At 38.2% G+C, this 13,696-nt stretch overlaps 1 protein-coding gene across 1 annotated transcript in view; it reads left to right on the plus strand.

The window, feature by feature from the left end:
* DDX10 (DEAD-box helicase 10) overlaps window positions 1–13,696 on the plus strand; it is a 163,554-nt gene that overhangs the window by 42,647 nt on the left and 107,211 nt on the right. The window contains exon 13 of the mRNA XM_048294748.1: window positions 4,219–4,684. Within this exon, the coding sequence (XP_048150705.1) occupies window positions 4,219–4,684 (466 nt within the window). The remainder of the gene's footprint in view (window positions 1–4,218; window positions 4,685–13,696) is intronic.

A 13,696-nucleotide genomic window follows, 5' to 3' on the forward strand; every position in this document is an offset into this window, starting at 1 on the left:
ACAGCAAAAGCAATTTCTCTGTTCATTTTGGTTATTAATCAGACCATCTGGAAAGCCTGTTAGTTCGGATTTGTGTCATTTCAGTTGATGTGAGTTCTCCTGTTTTCAAACGGTTGCTCATACTGTCTTCTGAAAACATTTTAAATGTTAAATGTGAATGTAGCATATATTGCAAGGCAAGTAATACGTATTTGTTTTCTTGAAATAGCTTCTGGGAGTATTTAACCTTTTTCAACCTATTTTAAATCTTTGTCTGAACCTGTTCTACAGTAAAAATAATCTCTGTGCTGTGTTTTTATGTGTTCAAATCATTCTGAAGAAGTTCACTAATGGAATATGTCTATATTTAGTAAATGTAGTAAGTTAATGTGGGGCTGAATCAGTAACTTGTGTAAAATTGTTGTGCAGCAGTACGGCAGATGTGACCTCAGATTCTTTACAGCTGGCTCATACCTTAAAAAGGACTAGAAATCTTTTAGGAGCAGATAAGGAGCATTTGTCACACTTAAAAATGTGAAGATTTTACTGTTCTTATATTTGTTTTTTGCAAGGGTAGATTTTGCTTCGAGTGTCTAAGATTTGATCTTTCTAAAGAGTTGAGAGATGTCCAGCTTTTCTCTCATTCAAGTAGAGGCAAAGTAAAGCAACCATGTTAATGTAAACACAGTCAAGGCCTTGTATAAGCGCAATTAATAAACCTTAGAGGAGGCAGTATTTTAAGCCTGTTACACCGTTCATTTAAATGCATTAAAAAATGTTTATTAATGTTTGATCTTCATTATTCACTAGAAACAAAAGTGATATTCTCCTTAAAGCCATACAGTGTTATTTCTTTCCAGTTTTACTCTTTTAACGTATTTACTGAAAGTCCTTGTGAACTTGTTACTAAATTAAGAAAGGTACTTGAGTATTGTAGGTCATTTGTTTAGTTACTCTATGCATTCCCTGATCAGTGTTAGGGAATGCTGATGTCTGGCCACCTTGGTTTCAGTTGAGGAGTAGAACTGTCAGCTGTACTTTGACTTATAGTAGCAGAGTACTCCCTTGGTTTCAGTATTGCCTTTAGAAGCTGATTTCAAATGTCTTTCTAGAAGAGCTTGCTCTTAAGAAGTCACTGCATTCACCAAAACATGAAACAGGATTATTTGGTTTGTCAGCTGAATTTATGTTGCCATTTAAAGGTTACCATAGTCTGAGGACTACATTGTAGTGTTAGTGTGTTTTCAGTGTTGTCTGTTAGGGTTTATGAAATCTCACTAAATAACTTACCTGCTTTTTGTCTTTATCAGAAAATCCTGCACATTTCTTGTTCCGGATGAGTGTCTGAAATGGTAGCACTAAAATAAAAACATAGCTGTAACTTCAGTCATAGTAGGATTGTGGTCTGAGTGGCATCTAATGAATTATTGAAAACTAATTATACCCTTTCTAGTTTATGAAATCTGGTTCATACATTGAGTTGTTTCAGGATGACTGAACTATAGATTTTGCGAATGATTAAGAGATAGTTTCTGAAGGAATTGTCAAATCTTAAAATATGGGGAAGCTTTTAGCAGTAGTAGAATGTCCCGATTGTCCCAGATTTTTCTCCATTTGGAATATACTATGAAAAAGAGGCAATAATGAGCCAAAATGCTGACATTTGTTTGAGAATTTATGTAACTAAAAGTATTGGGGGATTGTTCGCACACACTTTGGCTAAGCTTGTCTACTATTATTGTCTTACCAAATAAATTTGACCTTCTCTCTCCCTTATGTCTGAATTCTTTTGGTTCAAAAGTATTTTGAATTCTGATAGCACTGGTTTTTTTGGTAGGCTTGTTAAACAGTGTAGAAAAATCTGCCAAGACTGACTGACAAATAATTTTATTCAATTATTAAAGTAAGACATCGGTGCAGTACAGCAGTCTGGAAAGTGGAATTTAATATTTGAATGAAAAAAAAATCTGTGGTGTAGTCTTGTCCACATCATGGGCTGCTCTTTCTCTCTGTTTTGTAACTTTTGCTGAACAGAGATTAGTTTTTCACCTTGTCCGACTTTTCTCTGCATGTGTGTTTCTGATCTTTGATGCTAGCTCTGGAGGCGTAGAAGAAAAGGTCTGATAAAATCAGAGTTTTCAACCCTATATACCTTGTGCGTGTCTGCTTGAGAAAGAGAAGTGAACACTTGATTGTGTAGCTGCCATACATTATTGCTGCTTGCAGTGCTTTGTCAACACTTGACAGCAATACTTTATGTAGAATAATGTGAAATCTGGACAAGCAAAAAAGCGTTTCTCTTGCAAAGGATTGGATTTTTGCAACTTCGATCCCCTTGCTGAAGAGATTGAATGCAGCAATCTCTTGATGTGTGTTTTACTGTGCTTGGTGTTAAGGCTCAGTTCCAGGTTTGAATGGCTTCCAGCTGCTGCAGTGAAACATTACATCTGCTGTTTGGTTATTTCCATTACAGCTAGTCAATAGGCCAAACTTTAACACATCATTTCATTGCAAAGGTAATTAGTGTTTGCTGTCAAACAGTAAAACAAGTTTAAGATTGCTAGTTGCTCCAATTTCAGTTCCCAACGGTGTTGAGTTATCCTCTCAGCAATGCACTGTCAGTAAATGTGCAAAATACACTGGATAAGAACTTCCTTTGATCCTTTTTCATAAAATTCTGTTTTCTTTGTTACTGCTGTTAGTTGCATGTGGAACAGTGCTGAATTATCAAAAACACTAAACCAAAATTTTTACATTAAAAATAAACTTTATTTGTTGGAAGATTTATTCTTTATCTTAACAGTGTGGATTGCTTTTTGGGGTTGTGTCTGCTTTTCAGTGTTTTAACCTGTGGCTGGTACCAAAAGTGCCCTGTTTAACCACAGGTGTGGTTACATTTGGGGCTTTTTTGTTTGTTATTTAAGCAGGGTACTCCTTTTGACTACCCTGTCCCACTGGCTACTATTAAAAGTTCAAGGGTCTCCAGGGCCTACAGTGCACTCTTGCTGCTCTGCAGTATCTTTGGGTGCTTCATGGACTGTTTATAATGACATTTCTGCCAGGTAGTATGGATTAGATATTTCTCCTGTGCTATAACTCAGGTTCCTGTCAGAGGCTGTGTAGTGAAAAGAAGAAATAATGCTATCTACTTGAACATCATTGAGAGGAGAGGTGGTGTATAGCTGTGCATGTTCTGAATTGAAAGAGGCTTGTCTTTTACAGGTGTGGGTGCCTGTGTATATTTGTAGCCAATGTAGTTGGTTATATCCTTTATTCCTCTGTTAAGTGTATGTACAAGCACCAAGTACTGTGTTCAGTTCTGTATCATGGGTTCTCTGTGTCTTCCTTGCACCAGTACCAGTGTCACCTCACATTTTTTATTCACCTAATGAGAAGGCTCATGAACTCTGGAAGCGTTGTTTTTTTTTTAAATTTGGATTTGTCAGAGTGGGGTGTAATAACAATGGACAATGACAAAGTTTACTGAAGTCAAATGGGCTGTTGGAGTCAAGGTATCTGTTCCCACACAGTGCTCTCCAGTATTGTTGCTAGACAGGATTTCTTGCTCTTTCTGCAATTTTTGTCCCTTCATGTAATGCTTATAACTTTGAATTTTCATGAATAACTGGGTAAAACAATAGTTACTGGCTCTGTTAGTTACATATGCCATGGAGGTAAAGCCTTGCTGTAGAAAGGTAGGAGCAGGTGAAATTGACTTGAAGGGAGAAATGTCTTTCCCTAGCTTTTTCTGCAGTTAGTCATTCATCCATACCATGTTTGTTTTCCTGATCTCTCAGTCACTGTGAAGTCAGGGGGGATAGTGCTCCAGGTGTGCTTCCAGTAGTGAAGGACATCTGACAGATCAGTGTTATCTCATTTCTTGACATTAAATCCATGTATTTTTAATACCAGATTACATTGGTGTTTTTTCCATGTGTTTTATTGTGAATCACAGATAACTAATTGCCTCTTATCTACAATTTATCAGCTTCTAAGTTTGTTTTCCTTCCTGGGAAGCTTGTAATTGAGAGTTCTCAGTTATTTCATTTTCCTTCCTCTTCCAATGTTCACATGTATTTTTCATGCTAGATTTTTCTAAATGTGTTGATCAAAATGTATCAATATGAATTGTCATAATTGAAACTGAATCACTTGAGCCATCAAGGAGGGCTTCTAATTCAGCCAAATGTTGTGTATCTCTCTTTTAAATTAATTTATTTGTTTAATTCCATGCTTTAGATCTCTTGGTCTTGCAATGGCACCTCGTGTGAGATTTCTTCAAAGAGTTCGGAAACAGCTGGAGGCAGCCAATGGGACAGACCACTTGGAGGAGACAGAGCAAAATGAAAATACCCTCACCTTGGTAAACGAGGAAACAGTGGAGAAGTGTGGAACTAATCTCAGTGGAAAAACATCTGTTAACAGAACAAAGGAAAAGCAGAGAAGAAAAGAAACGGAGGAATGTTCTGCTTCCAGTGGAAGTGCTGAGGAGAGTGGTGAGTCTGAGGATGAATTGAAAGAGCTGTCTGAGGAGGAGGAGGAAAAAGAAGTTCATGTACCTAGCAGGGTACCAAATTCGGACTCCATGCAGTTCTTTGAAGATGATGATGACGATGATGATGACAACGATACTGAAGGTCTTGATTTGCTGACAGTGAAACAACGGGATGTTTTTGGTGTGGAAGCTAAAGACAATCCAGCACCGGTAAGTGCGCTTTATAGTAAGGCTCATGAATCTTAATCATTTTTTATTGGACTTGCTCCAAGGAAGGAGGAGAAGAAAAGAGGAAATTCTGCTCTTAGCAGAATACTCGCTTGAAGTTGGATGCGTTGTGCATATATATCAGGTGTCATAAATACTCCCAAAAGATAAGTGGTGTGACTTAGCTTTTATCATTTTATGCAGTTAGCATAAAGTACTTTTACTTGCAAAATGAATATCCTTGTACTTGCTTTAATTTATGAATAATGTGACTTGAAAACCTGGGAAATTTTGACAGTTTTAATTCTTATCACTTCCTAATTTGCTTGTACCTCTCTAAATAGCTGCCACTTTCAGTAATAATTTTGATGCTGAACCGTGGTTTATAGCACTGGGAACCAAATTGCAATACACGATGAGCCACTTCCCGACAGAAATCACAGCAGAATGATCTTTACAAGAATGTAACCTTCAAGCAATGACTTTAGATTTCAACAGGACCAGTTTTACTAAAAATTGAGCCAGTATCAAACAGAGAGAGGAAGTGCAAGTTTCTTGTAAAGCATGGTTATAATGGTTTATTGAAAGTATTCATGTAAATCTTTCATTTCCTTGGCAAGTAGCTTTATAACTTGGATTTCTTTGTCCTTGGCATTCTGAGAAATATTTATTTCTTTTAATCTTTAGATACAGTGTTACAGTAAGGGTGGTTTTGGTTTTTTTAAAATTTTTTTGTAATTTCTGTAAAGCAGATTTGGTATGTGCATATTGTGATTTTTAAATTTTTTTTTGGTATATTCTTTGCTATCCAGCAACTGTATTTCTGTGGTAAAAAGATACAAGTGAAATAGCCATCTGGTTTGGCAAGGTGTTTTTCTGAATTTAGATGCATTCAAGGGAAACCTCCTGTTAAGCAAAGTATTTATTTTTCCAACTGGTATTTAAAATCTTTCTTTTTCTGGGCTGTTACTTAACAGCACAGGGCACTTACCATGACCTTGCAGCGAGTCAGCCCACTAGATGCATTAATAAGCAGCATCTTTCCTTTAGTATGTAGTGAAGTGTGTGAACTAGTTTTATCAGCTATGATTGTCAAAGATGAGCAGTTGCATAGTAATCTGACTGCTGCGTGCACTCTCCGCTCTGCTGTGAGGAGGCTGACACAGGTTGCAATCTCATCTGAAAACTGTGGAAACAGAGTTAACTTCCTGTTCCTGTTACTCTACGCCTGAGTGGTTCTGCCCAGGCATGGCCACTGCCTGGCAGTTGCTTATATTGATTAATAAATTTCAGGTTTGTGTAGAAAAGAATTTTGTGTTTTAAAAACAAAGTGGAGTAAAAGATCTGTGCCTTATTTAAAGAATGATCATCTCATGGCTTTCTTATTGCTTCCCCAATTTTGCATGCTGAAATACACAGACAATTTCATGCTGTTTTTAATATGTTGGAAAGTTTTGTTCAGGAGGTGGTAAAAGGTGAAAGTTTGAGGTGAAAGAATGAACAGGAGAAATTTTGTTAAAAGTATGAGTGATTTAGAAAGTAATTTGTAACCACACTGGGTAACTTTTAAGAGTTTTCCAGCATTAAACATTTATTCGTTAGTTTATGTTCAGGCAACTCAGATGTTATTTTCTGTGATACCATGTGGATTAACTGCAGTAAGGGTTAGTAGTTCATGTTTGGTGTGCAAGTGTGGAAGACCTTGTATCACCTAAAAGCTCATCTATATGGGCACATAATAACAAAATATTTAGTTACTCTTCTGAGCAGCTGAGAACAAAAATAATGTAAAGTTTTAAGATCTGTATCATTAAGAACTTAAATTATATTTAAATAAACTCCTACAAAAATGCCAGTGGTAGTGAAATAAGTGGTTTTTAGTAAGTAAAAATGCAGAGCGTACTCTGTTTAACTTGGTCAATGCATACAGTAGTGTGGGGTTTATTACCATATTATACTGTGGAAATTACAGACAAATTGTGGAATGCTTTAAATATAAGGATTCTATTTTTAGTAAGAATAAGAGAATAAAGGTTTCTATCACTAACCATATTAACTTTTAAAGTTTTGTTATAGAAATGCAACATAGTAGAAATCACACAAAAAGACTTTGGCATAGTGCATTTTTTATTTCATGTATCTCAGCACCTCATTTTCTGGATGTTAAGACAAAATTGATAATGTGCAACAGTTTTTATATTTTTTCCCATTTCTTTATTTTCTGGATAGAAGTTCTGAAGTGATTATTATTGCATTAAGATGGATCACTTCATATTTAAAGAATTAGTATTCTGGGGTGTGAGAAGCACTGAGCAGTGTGAATGCGGTTTTCCTGTTGCTGTGTGTTGCAGTGTCCTTCTAGGGAAGACTCAGGAACCAGTTCACTGCATTTATAGGATGAGGCAGTGCATTGATTAATAGTATGAAAGGCTGCATCAGTTAGGAGAGTTTTTTAAAAAATCTGTTCTGCGTGCTCAATAAGGTGGGAGTCCTTTGCAAACACTGGTATGTGGTCATCTAATTGGGGGTTTATGAATATGCCCACAAAGATTGAATTTAGTTTGCATTTATGCTTTTAATATGTGTAATTGATTTTGAAATTTCACTATTCTTGCTTTAGGCTTCTCGTTGACAGCAAAGCAGTCCTGCTGTAATTACTGAGCTTCAGGAAATTTTTTGTAAATGGAAACACTGAGTTCAGTTTCAGTCTTTGAATTGCTGTTGTTAGAGGCACCATTGCTTCCTCATCTCTGTCTCTACCTTAGTCCCTCCGATGGAAGAAGGAGCAAGGGGAGGTGTTAGGCTGACTCTTAGTATCCTCTGTGATGTTGTAGTGCCCTGACCTTTGATTATAGGTGGGGTTGGCTCATCCATCTTTGTACCAAGGGAAAGGAACTGGTAAAAAAGAGTAGGGTTTATTTACACTGATGATGAACTAGAAGGGGATTTGAAGGATTTTCGTAGAACAGTTTTTGATAAATGTACATGGTACCCAGCCTAAGAGTGGAAGAGGTTATGGTGTGAAGTATGACACATCTAGTGTTAATCCTTCTAACAGTGTGACTTGTGGCTCAGTTTCACTCTTTCCCTTTCTTGGTGTGTCCCTTGGCTACATTTGTACTCTGTCATTTTGTGACAACACATATGAAAGAAAAATTCGTTCTCTGCATTGCTGTATAAAAGGAGAAACCTTGGATAAGGTGAAAGACCTTGGCAGGTACTGCAATTTTGTTGAGCTTCCTAGCTCATTTTTTTAAGAGGTAGTCACTGGCTGTTCTATTTTTGAATTTTACTTCGATATGTCAGGATTTTTAGCTGGTGGTATATCTCATGGGACTTATTTAGATAAGTACAGTGTTCTTACGCATAAAAAGAAGGTCAGCTATATGCATAGAGCCATTAGCAGATAGGCAGTATTTAGCTGTTGTGTTAACATTATGGAAATTACTCTTTTAAAGTGCATTTAACAGTATTAGCAGTATTGATGTTGCAAAGACTATAAGTACTCCCTGGTTACAAACTTTGTTTCTAATGCTAATTTTATGAAATTGCCTTTTGCATTTGGCAATTCAAAGGCTATACTTGTTCAACTTCTATCATTATTTATTTTAAGAACTAAGATTAAACCTATAATATTTTTTCTTGGTTTTGTTTATACTTTAATTTTAGTCAACTTGTCAAACATATCACATACTGTCAGACTTCTCCTCTGCTCTTGAATTTTCTGTTTTAGCATGGTAAATACTACGTTACTGAGTTCTTAGGATTGCTCTGGCTTCCTCCCTGCTCCCCCATCCCTTGTTTTATGGACTCCTAAAACTTCTCAAGTATATTCAACAATCACTGCTTGGAACACTACAACAAGCAAAAGCATACAGGGGGCTGCCTTGAATAGTACTTGCAGATTGCTTGGAGTTAATCTGGACTCTTGAAGAGCCTGCTGTTTGAATATTGTGACTATGGAAGGAAATTATTTTATATGCTGTGATTCTGTCTGAGCTACCTGGCTTGCCTTAAAATCCATTATTATTATATACAATGACATTTTCTTTACTTCTCAAACACATAAAATAAACACTGTAAACTGACACGTTATGACCTGGATATGTACATACTGATAAAAGCAGGAAAGAAGAGACAAAGGTAAATCTCCATAACTACCGATGATGCACGAGTCTAAACCAAGGAGCAGAGGGGGGTAGCTCTTTGTAATGTGGGCATTGCACATTACATAGATCAAGGAAATGTCATTTAATATGCACCAAAATGAGGACATAGTCCCCTGGAATTTTCTTCTGTGATGTTGAGAAGAAAGCCTGTTGCAATCCAGAGAAATCGAAATTAATTTTCAGAGATGTGATCTATCTAGATTGCTTCTCTTACATTGTCTTTTTTTTCTGAATGGGATTTCTTTCCTCCTGTTACATGTTGTGAGAGAGCTTTTCACCACTCTTATGTTTATATACTGCTTTTTTTGGTGTGAAACATCATCTTGTTCTTCTCGCCACCTCTTACTAGCTATTATTCTGATGCTTTCATATTGATGTATTTTAAACAGTTGACTTTGTATCCATGAAGCTTTTCAGGGGACAGCAAGATAAAAAATACCCAAAGGATGGAAGAAGCCAGCAAGCTGCCTGGCTCAGGTAGTGGCATTTCCCTTAGGGGTAGCCTGCTTTGCTCCTGCCGTAGCAGTGTGTTGTGTCCAAGAGAAGAAAGCTGCTCCGGGCAGCCCGCTGGCTCTAAAGAGAGCATTATTCCTTGGAGATATGTTGCAAAGCTATTAGTCTGGCAGAGAAAATAGAGAAGTTATGTATTTGTAAGTTAAATAAAAGTCAATACTGTGATGCATTATGTACCATAAAATCTCCTTCCTAAAGAATGTAAGTGCTTTAGGTTCTCAGCCCAGTAAGAGAGTGCTTATGTATTTCTAGTTGAATTACAGCAAGCAATGATTTATATGAAGAGCGAAGTATTTGCATACAAGTGAACTAGGCTTACATTTGGATGTTAGCTAAAGTGCTTCAAGATTCCAGTGTTAGAAAAAATTATCAGCCATGAATGGAGATGAAACCTGCTGGCAGTACCTCAAGCCTCTTTATGCAGAACAGCCACCACAGAACACATTCTACAAAGTGAATGGAAAATTTTAAAGAAATCCCATTTTCTTTCAATGCAATTTCAATAACTTCAATACACCTAAAACTCATTTTTTAAGGATGCTTATGATGTCCATTTTTACGTTCTATGTAGTTTTTAAAAGTCTTGTTATTCAGGAGTGCTTCTGTGAGCTACAAAAAGGACAGACCAAAACAATTTCATTGTGTTCTTGGACAACTTTTGCTTTTTGGATTTGCAGAAAAGTTCATTCCCCTGGCTCTACTATTTTTGAGTAGAATATTCATTACTTGGCTTGCTAGATGAAACTGTGCAACAGAGGCTTTTCAGGCAGTCCCTTGTAAAAACCCATTACCTACATTAAACTCCATCTCTGTAGATCAGTCGTTGTTTTAGTCTGTTGCTTTCTCAGGTTAGCTGCTTTAGCACCTTTCTGTTGGCTCTACATACATATTCAGATTTCTCTCTGAAGATTTCTATTTCAATTGCATTGTTACCGGCTTACTAAGAACTTCTGTAGTTTATGAAGAATTCACTGTGAGTATTTAGGTTTCTTGTACCTATAAGACAGCACTCCAGGTATTTGTGCTAATCCCTGTGATGCTTAGGTTAATTTAAAAAATCTACAATTAGAAGTCTCTGAGTTACTGGTAAGCTGTGTAATTAAAATAAATGGCTGCTGTTTATCTCTTAAAGGATATCTGCTCAAGAGAGTCATCCTAAATACTTTAATCATGTTGAAAACCTGGATAAAATATGAGGGTTTTATGAATATTTATGAATTTTATTTATCTGCCCTTGTCACAGATAATAGCTTCCTGTATCATTGGCTATGGAGTACATAACTCTGATGTGCTGGGCTTTGCTTCTGTGGAAAATTTGACATGTTGGGGTGCTTTTGAACCTCTGTGAATGATGTACTTTTGATACAATACATCCTCTTGGTGTTCGTTACTCTAGTAAATAGGAATCGCAGATAGAAAGATGGTAGATGAGTCGGAAGCCTGCTTTGAACATTTCTGTTAAAGATATTTGAAAGGAGCTTTATTTGAGCCAGGAAGGACGTCTGGTGGGAGTTATTCACAAGTCAGTGGTTTTCCAGCTGGCTGGAATGTACTGGTTACCATCTAGAGCAAGGGATGTTGACAAGTTAGTAGCCACTGCAGCACACTTCTGAACTAGGCAGTGCCTCCTTTTTGTTTCAGTTACTGAAGCCATGAGTTATGCCACCTGAAACAGCCTCACAAGTTGCCTTCACTCTGCGGGACCTGCTGCAGTACCACATCATTTACTGTCTAAGGAGAGGAGGCTGTTTGGCAGTGTGTTTCTGTGGCTGACTTCACTGAAGCACTTTGAAACTCGTGTTTAACAATCTGAGTTTTGAACCTGGACTAGAAGGGACACTAAGCAAGTTCCCAGATGGTACAAAACTGGGAGGAGCTGCTGACTCCTTTGAAGGCAGGGAGGCCGTGCAGAGAGACCTGGACAAATTGGAGGACTGGGCAATCACCAACCAGATGAAGTTCAAGAAGGGAAAGTGCTGGATTCTGCACCTGGTGTGGGGCAACCCTGGATGTATGGAGAGATGGGGAATGAGATGCTGGAGAGCAGAGCTGCAGAAAGGGACCTGTGGGTCCTGGTCATTGGCAAGTTGTACACGAGTCAGCAGTGCCCTGGCAGCCAGGAGGGCCAACCCTGTCCTGGGGGCACCAGGCACAGCATCACCAGCCGGGCAAGGGAGGGGATTGTCCCGCTCTGCTCTGCACTGGGGCGGCCTCACCTCGAGTGCTGGGGGCAGATTTGGGTGCCACAATATAAGAAAGATATTAAACTATTGGAGAGTGTCCAAAGGAGGGCAACGAAGATGGTGAAGGGTCTGGAGAAGCTGTATAGGAAGTGGCTGAGGTCACTTGGTGTGTTCAGCCTGGAGAAGAGGAGGCTGAGGAGAGACCTCATTGCAGTTACAACTTCCTTGTGAGGGGAAGCAGAGGGGCAGATGCTGATCTCTTCTCTGTGGTGCCCAGTGACAGGATCCGAAGGAATGGCCTGAATCTGTGTCAGGGGAGGTTTATTAGGTTGGATATTAGGAAAAGGTTCTTCACCCAGATGGTGGTTGGATACTGGAACTGGCCCCCCAGGGACGTGGTCACTGCACCAGCCTGGCAGAGTTCAAGAAGTGTTTGGACAATGCTCTTGGGCACATGGTGTGACTCTTGGGGATGGTCCTGTGCAGGGCCAGGATTTGGACTCTGATCCTTGAGGGTCCCTTCCAGCTCAGCAGATTCTGTGATTATATAATCTCTGCAGGTCATTGATGGTTCGTGCTGTACAGAGTGCTCTGAGCAGGCTGGACTATTACTTACATGCTCAGGTTTCAGCATCTGGTGCAAATTCAGGCTGAAATGAGGCATGTGCTTTATCTCGCAATTGAATAGACCCAAAATGACTCAGAGAGATGCGTGGTCTTGTATGTCAAGAAATGTTAGAGTACTGTATGACTTGAAATAATTCACTAAAATCTTATTAAATTAATTACTTCTAGTAGGTTGCTCAAGCCTGCATTAATACCCTCAGTTTTAATTGTTCTTTATCGCTGATTTATAGCTTTGTTTAATATATTGCAGCAGTTTCATAGGTAAGGGCGAATGAGCAAAATACTCCGCATTAAATCTGCCTAGTTTTAATCAATATTCTCTGAATCCATAGGATTTGCAAGTTATTAAAATGTCACAGTTTCCTTTAAAGTCATTAGTCCCTGAATGGTTGCTGAGCGATGGCATTGGAAGTATTTATAACTATGACATAATCTTGGATAAATGTTCTAGAAGTTGAATGCTAAAATTGTGAAATACTACTAGAAATTATAAAACACAAATTTTTAAAGGAAATGCTACTTCCTGAAATAGTAATAATGCAGACCAACTAAGAAGTATGTATCTGGAGTCTTCTGACTATCTGTCAGCGCAGTTAAAATGATGAGAATTATTCTTTATTGTATAGTGTCTTCTCTGATGCAGACATCTGCTACTGTAAGCATTGCTTAACAAACTACCCATGCACATTTTAAACAATATTTTGAGTCACATTTCTAAATTTGTGTCTGAGCTGTGTAATTTTCAGATGGAATCGTTTGATAATTTGAAAATAAAATTTGTGGGTGATGATTCATCAGCTGTTAGCCAAAGTGAATCCTGGAGTAATTCATTACAGTATTACTGACATTCTGCAGATCATAATTTAATGGCCATTTTAAAAAGGAAAAATGCGTGCAGTATGTTGTTTGGGAATAGTGACCTACTGACTGACCAGGAGCTAGGAAATCTGCTTGGTTGCATGGAGCAGATATTCTGTGCTTCTGTGAGACTGTGGCTTGTCCCAGCTGTGAGGAGTTCTACTGTTGGCATCCCAACTCCGATGGAGTCTCTCACCTTCTGGAGCCTGGTCTCTCTGCTCCCCATCTTGGATAAAGCAACAGCTGCATCCTGTGGGGATAAAATTCTCTGAAAGGAGTGTTACTTTGAATGAGTGAAAGGAAATTAAACCAATTAAGACTGCAGCCTCTAGCATTATTTCCCTAAATAATTAAACAAATTAACTATAAATGTCTTTGGGCTAGCCTGGTGGGGAAGTCTTAGAGGTCTTCTCATTCTTCATTACCACACTGTTCCTGTGGTCGTTTTCCACTTATTTCAATGCAGAGTGGTTTCTCTCCTTTGCCTGATCTGTGTGTGTATTTGTTCCTCTTGGCAGAAATCTTCATCTAGCTGATGCTCACTGGATCAAGATAAACTGCTTTGCCTGCTCCTTATGGCCCATATGTTCTGTATGGACCTCTGTGAAATAAGAGGGTTATGCTTGAGAAGAGAGATGGCTGGCAAACATGCCTGAAGAAAATGG

Source organism: Corvus hawaiiensis, chromosome 2 (genome assembly GCF_020740725.1).
Source record: "Corvus hawaiiensis isolate bCorHaw1 chromosome 2, bCorHaw1.pri.cur, whole genome shotgun sequence".
NCBI lineage: Eukaryota > Metazoa > Chordata > Aves > Passeriformes > Corvidae > Corvus > Corvus hawaiiensis.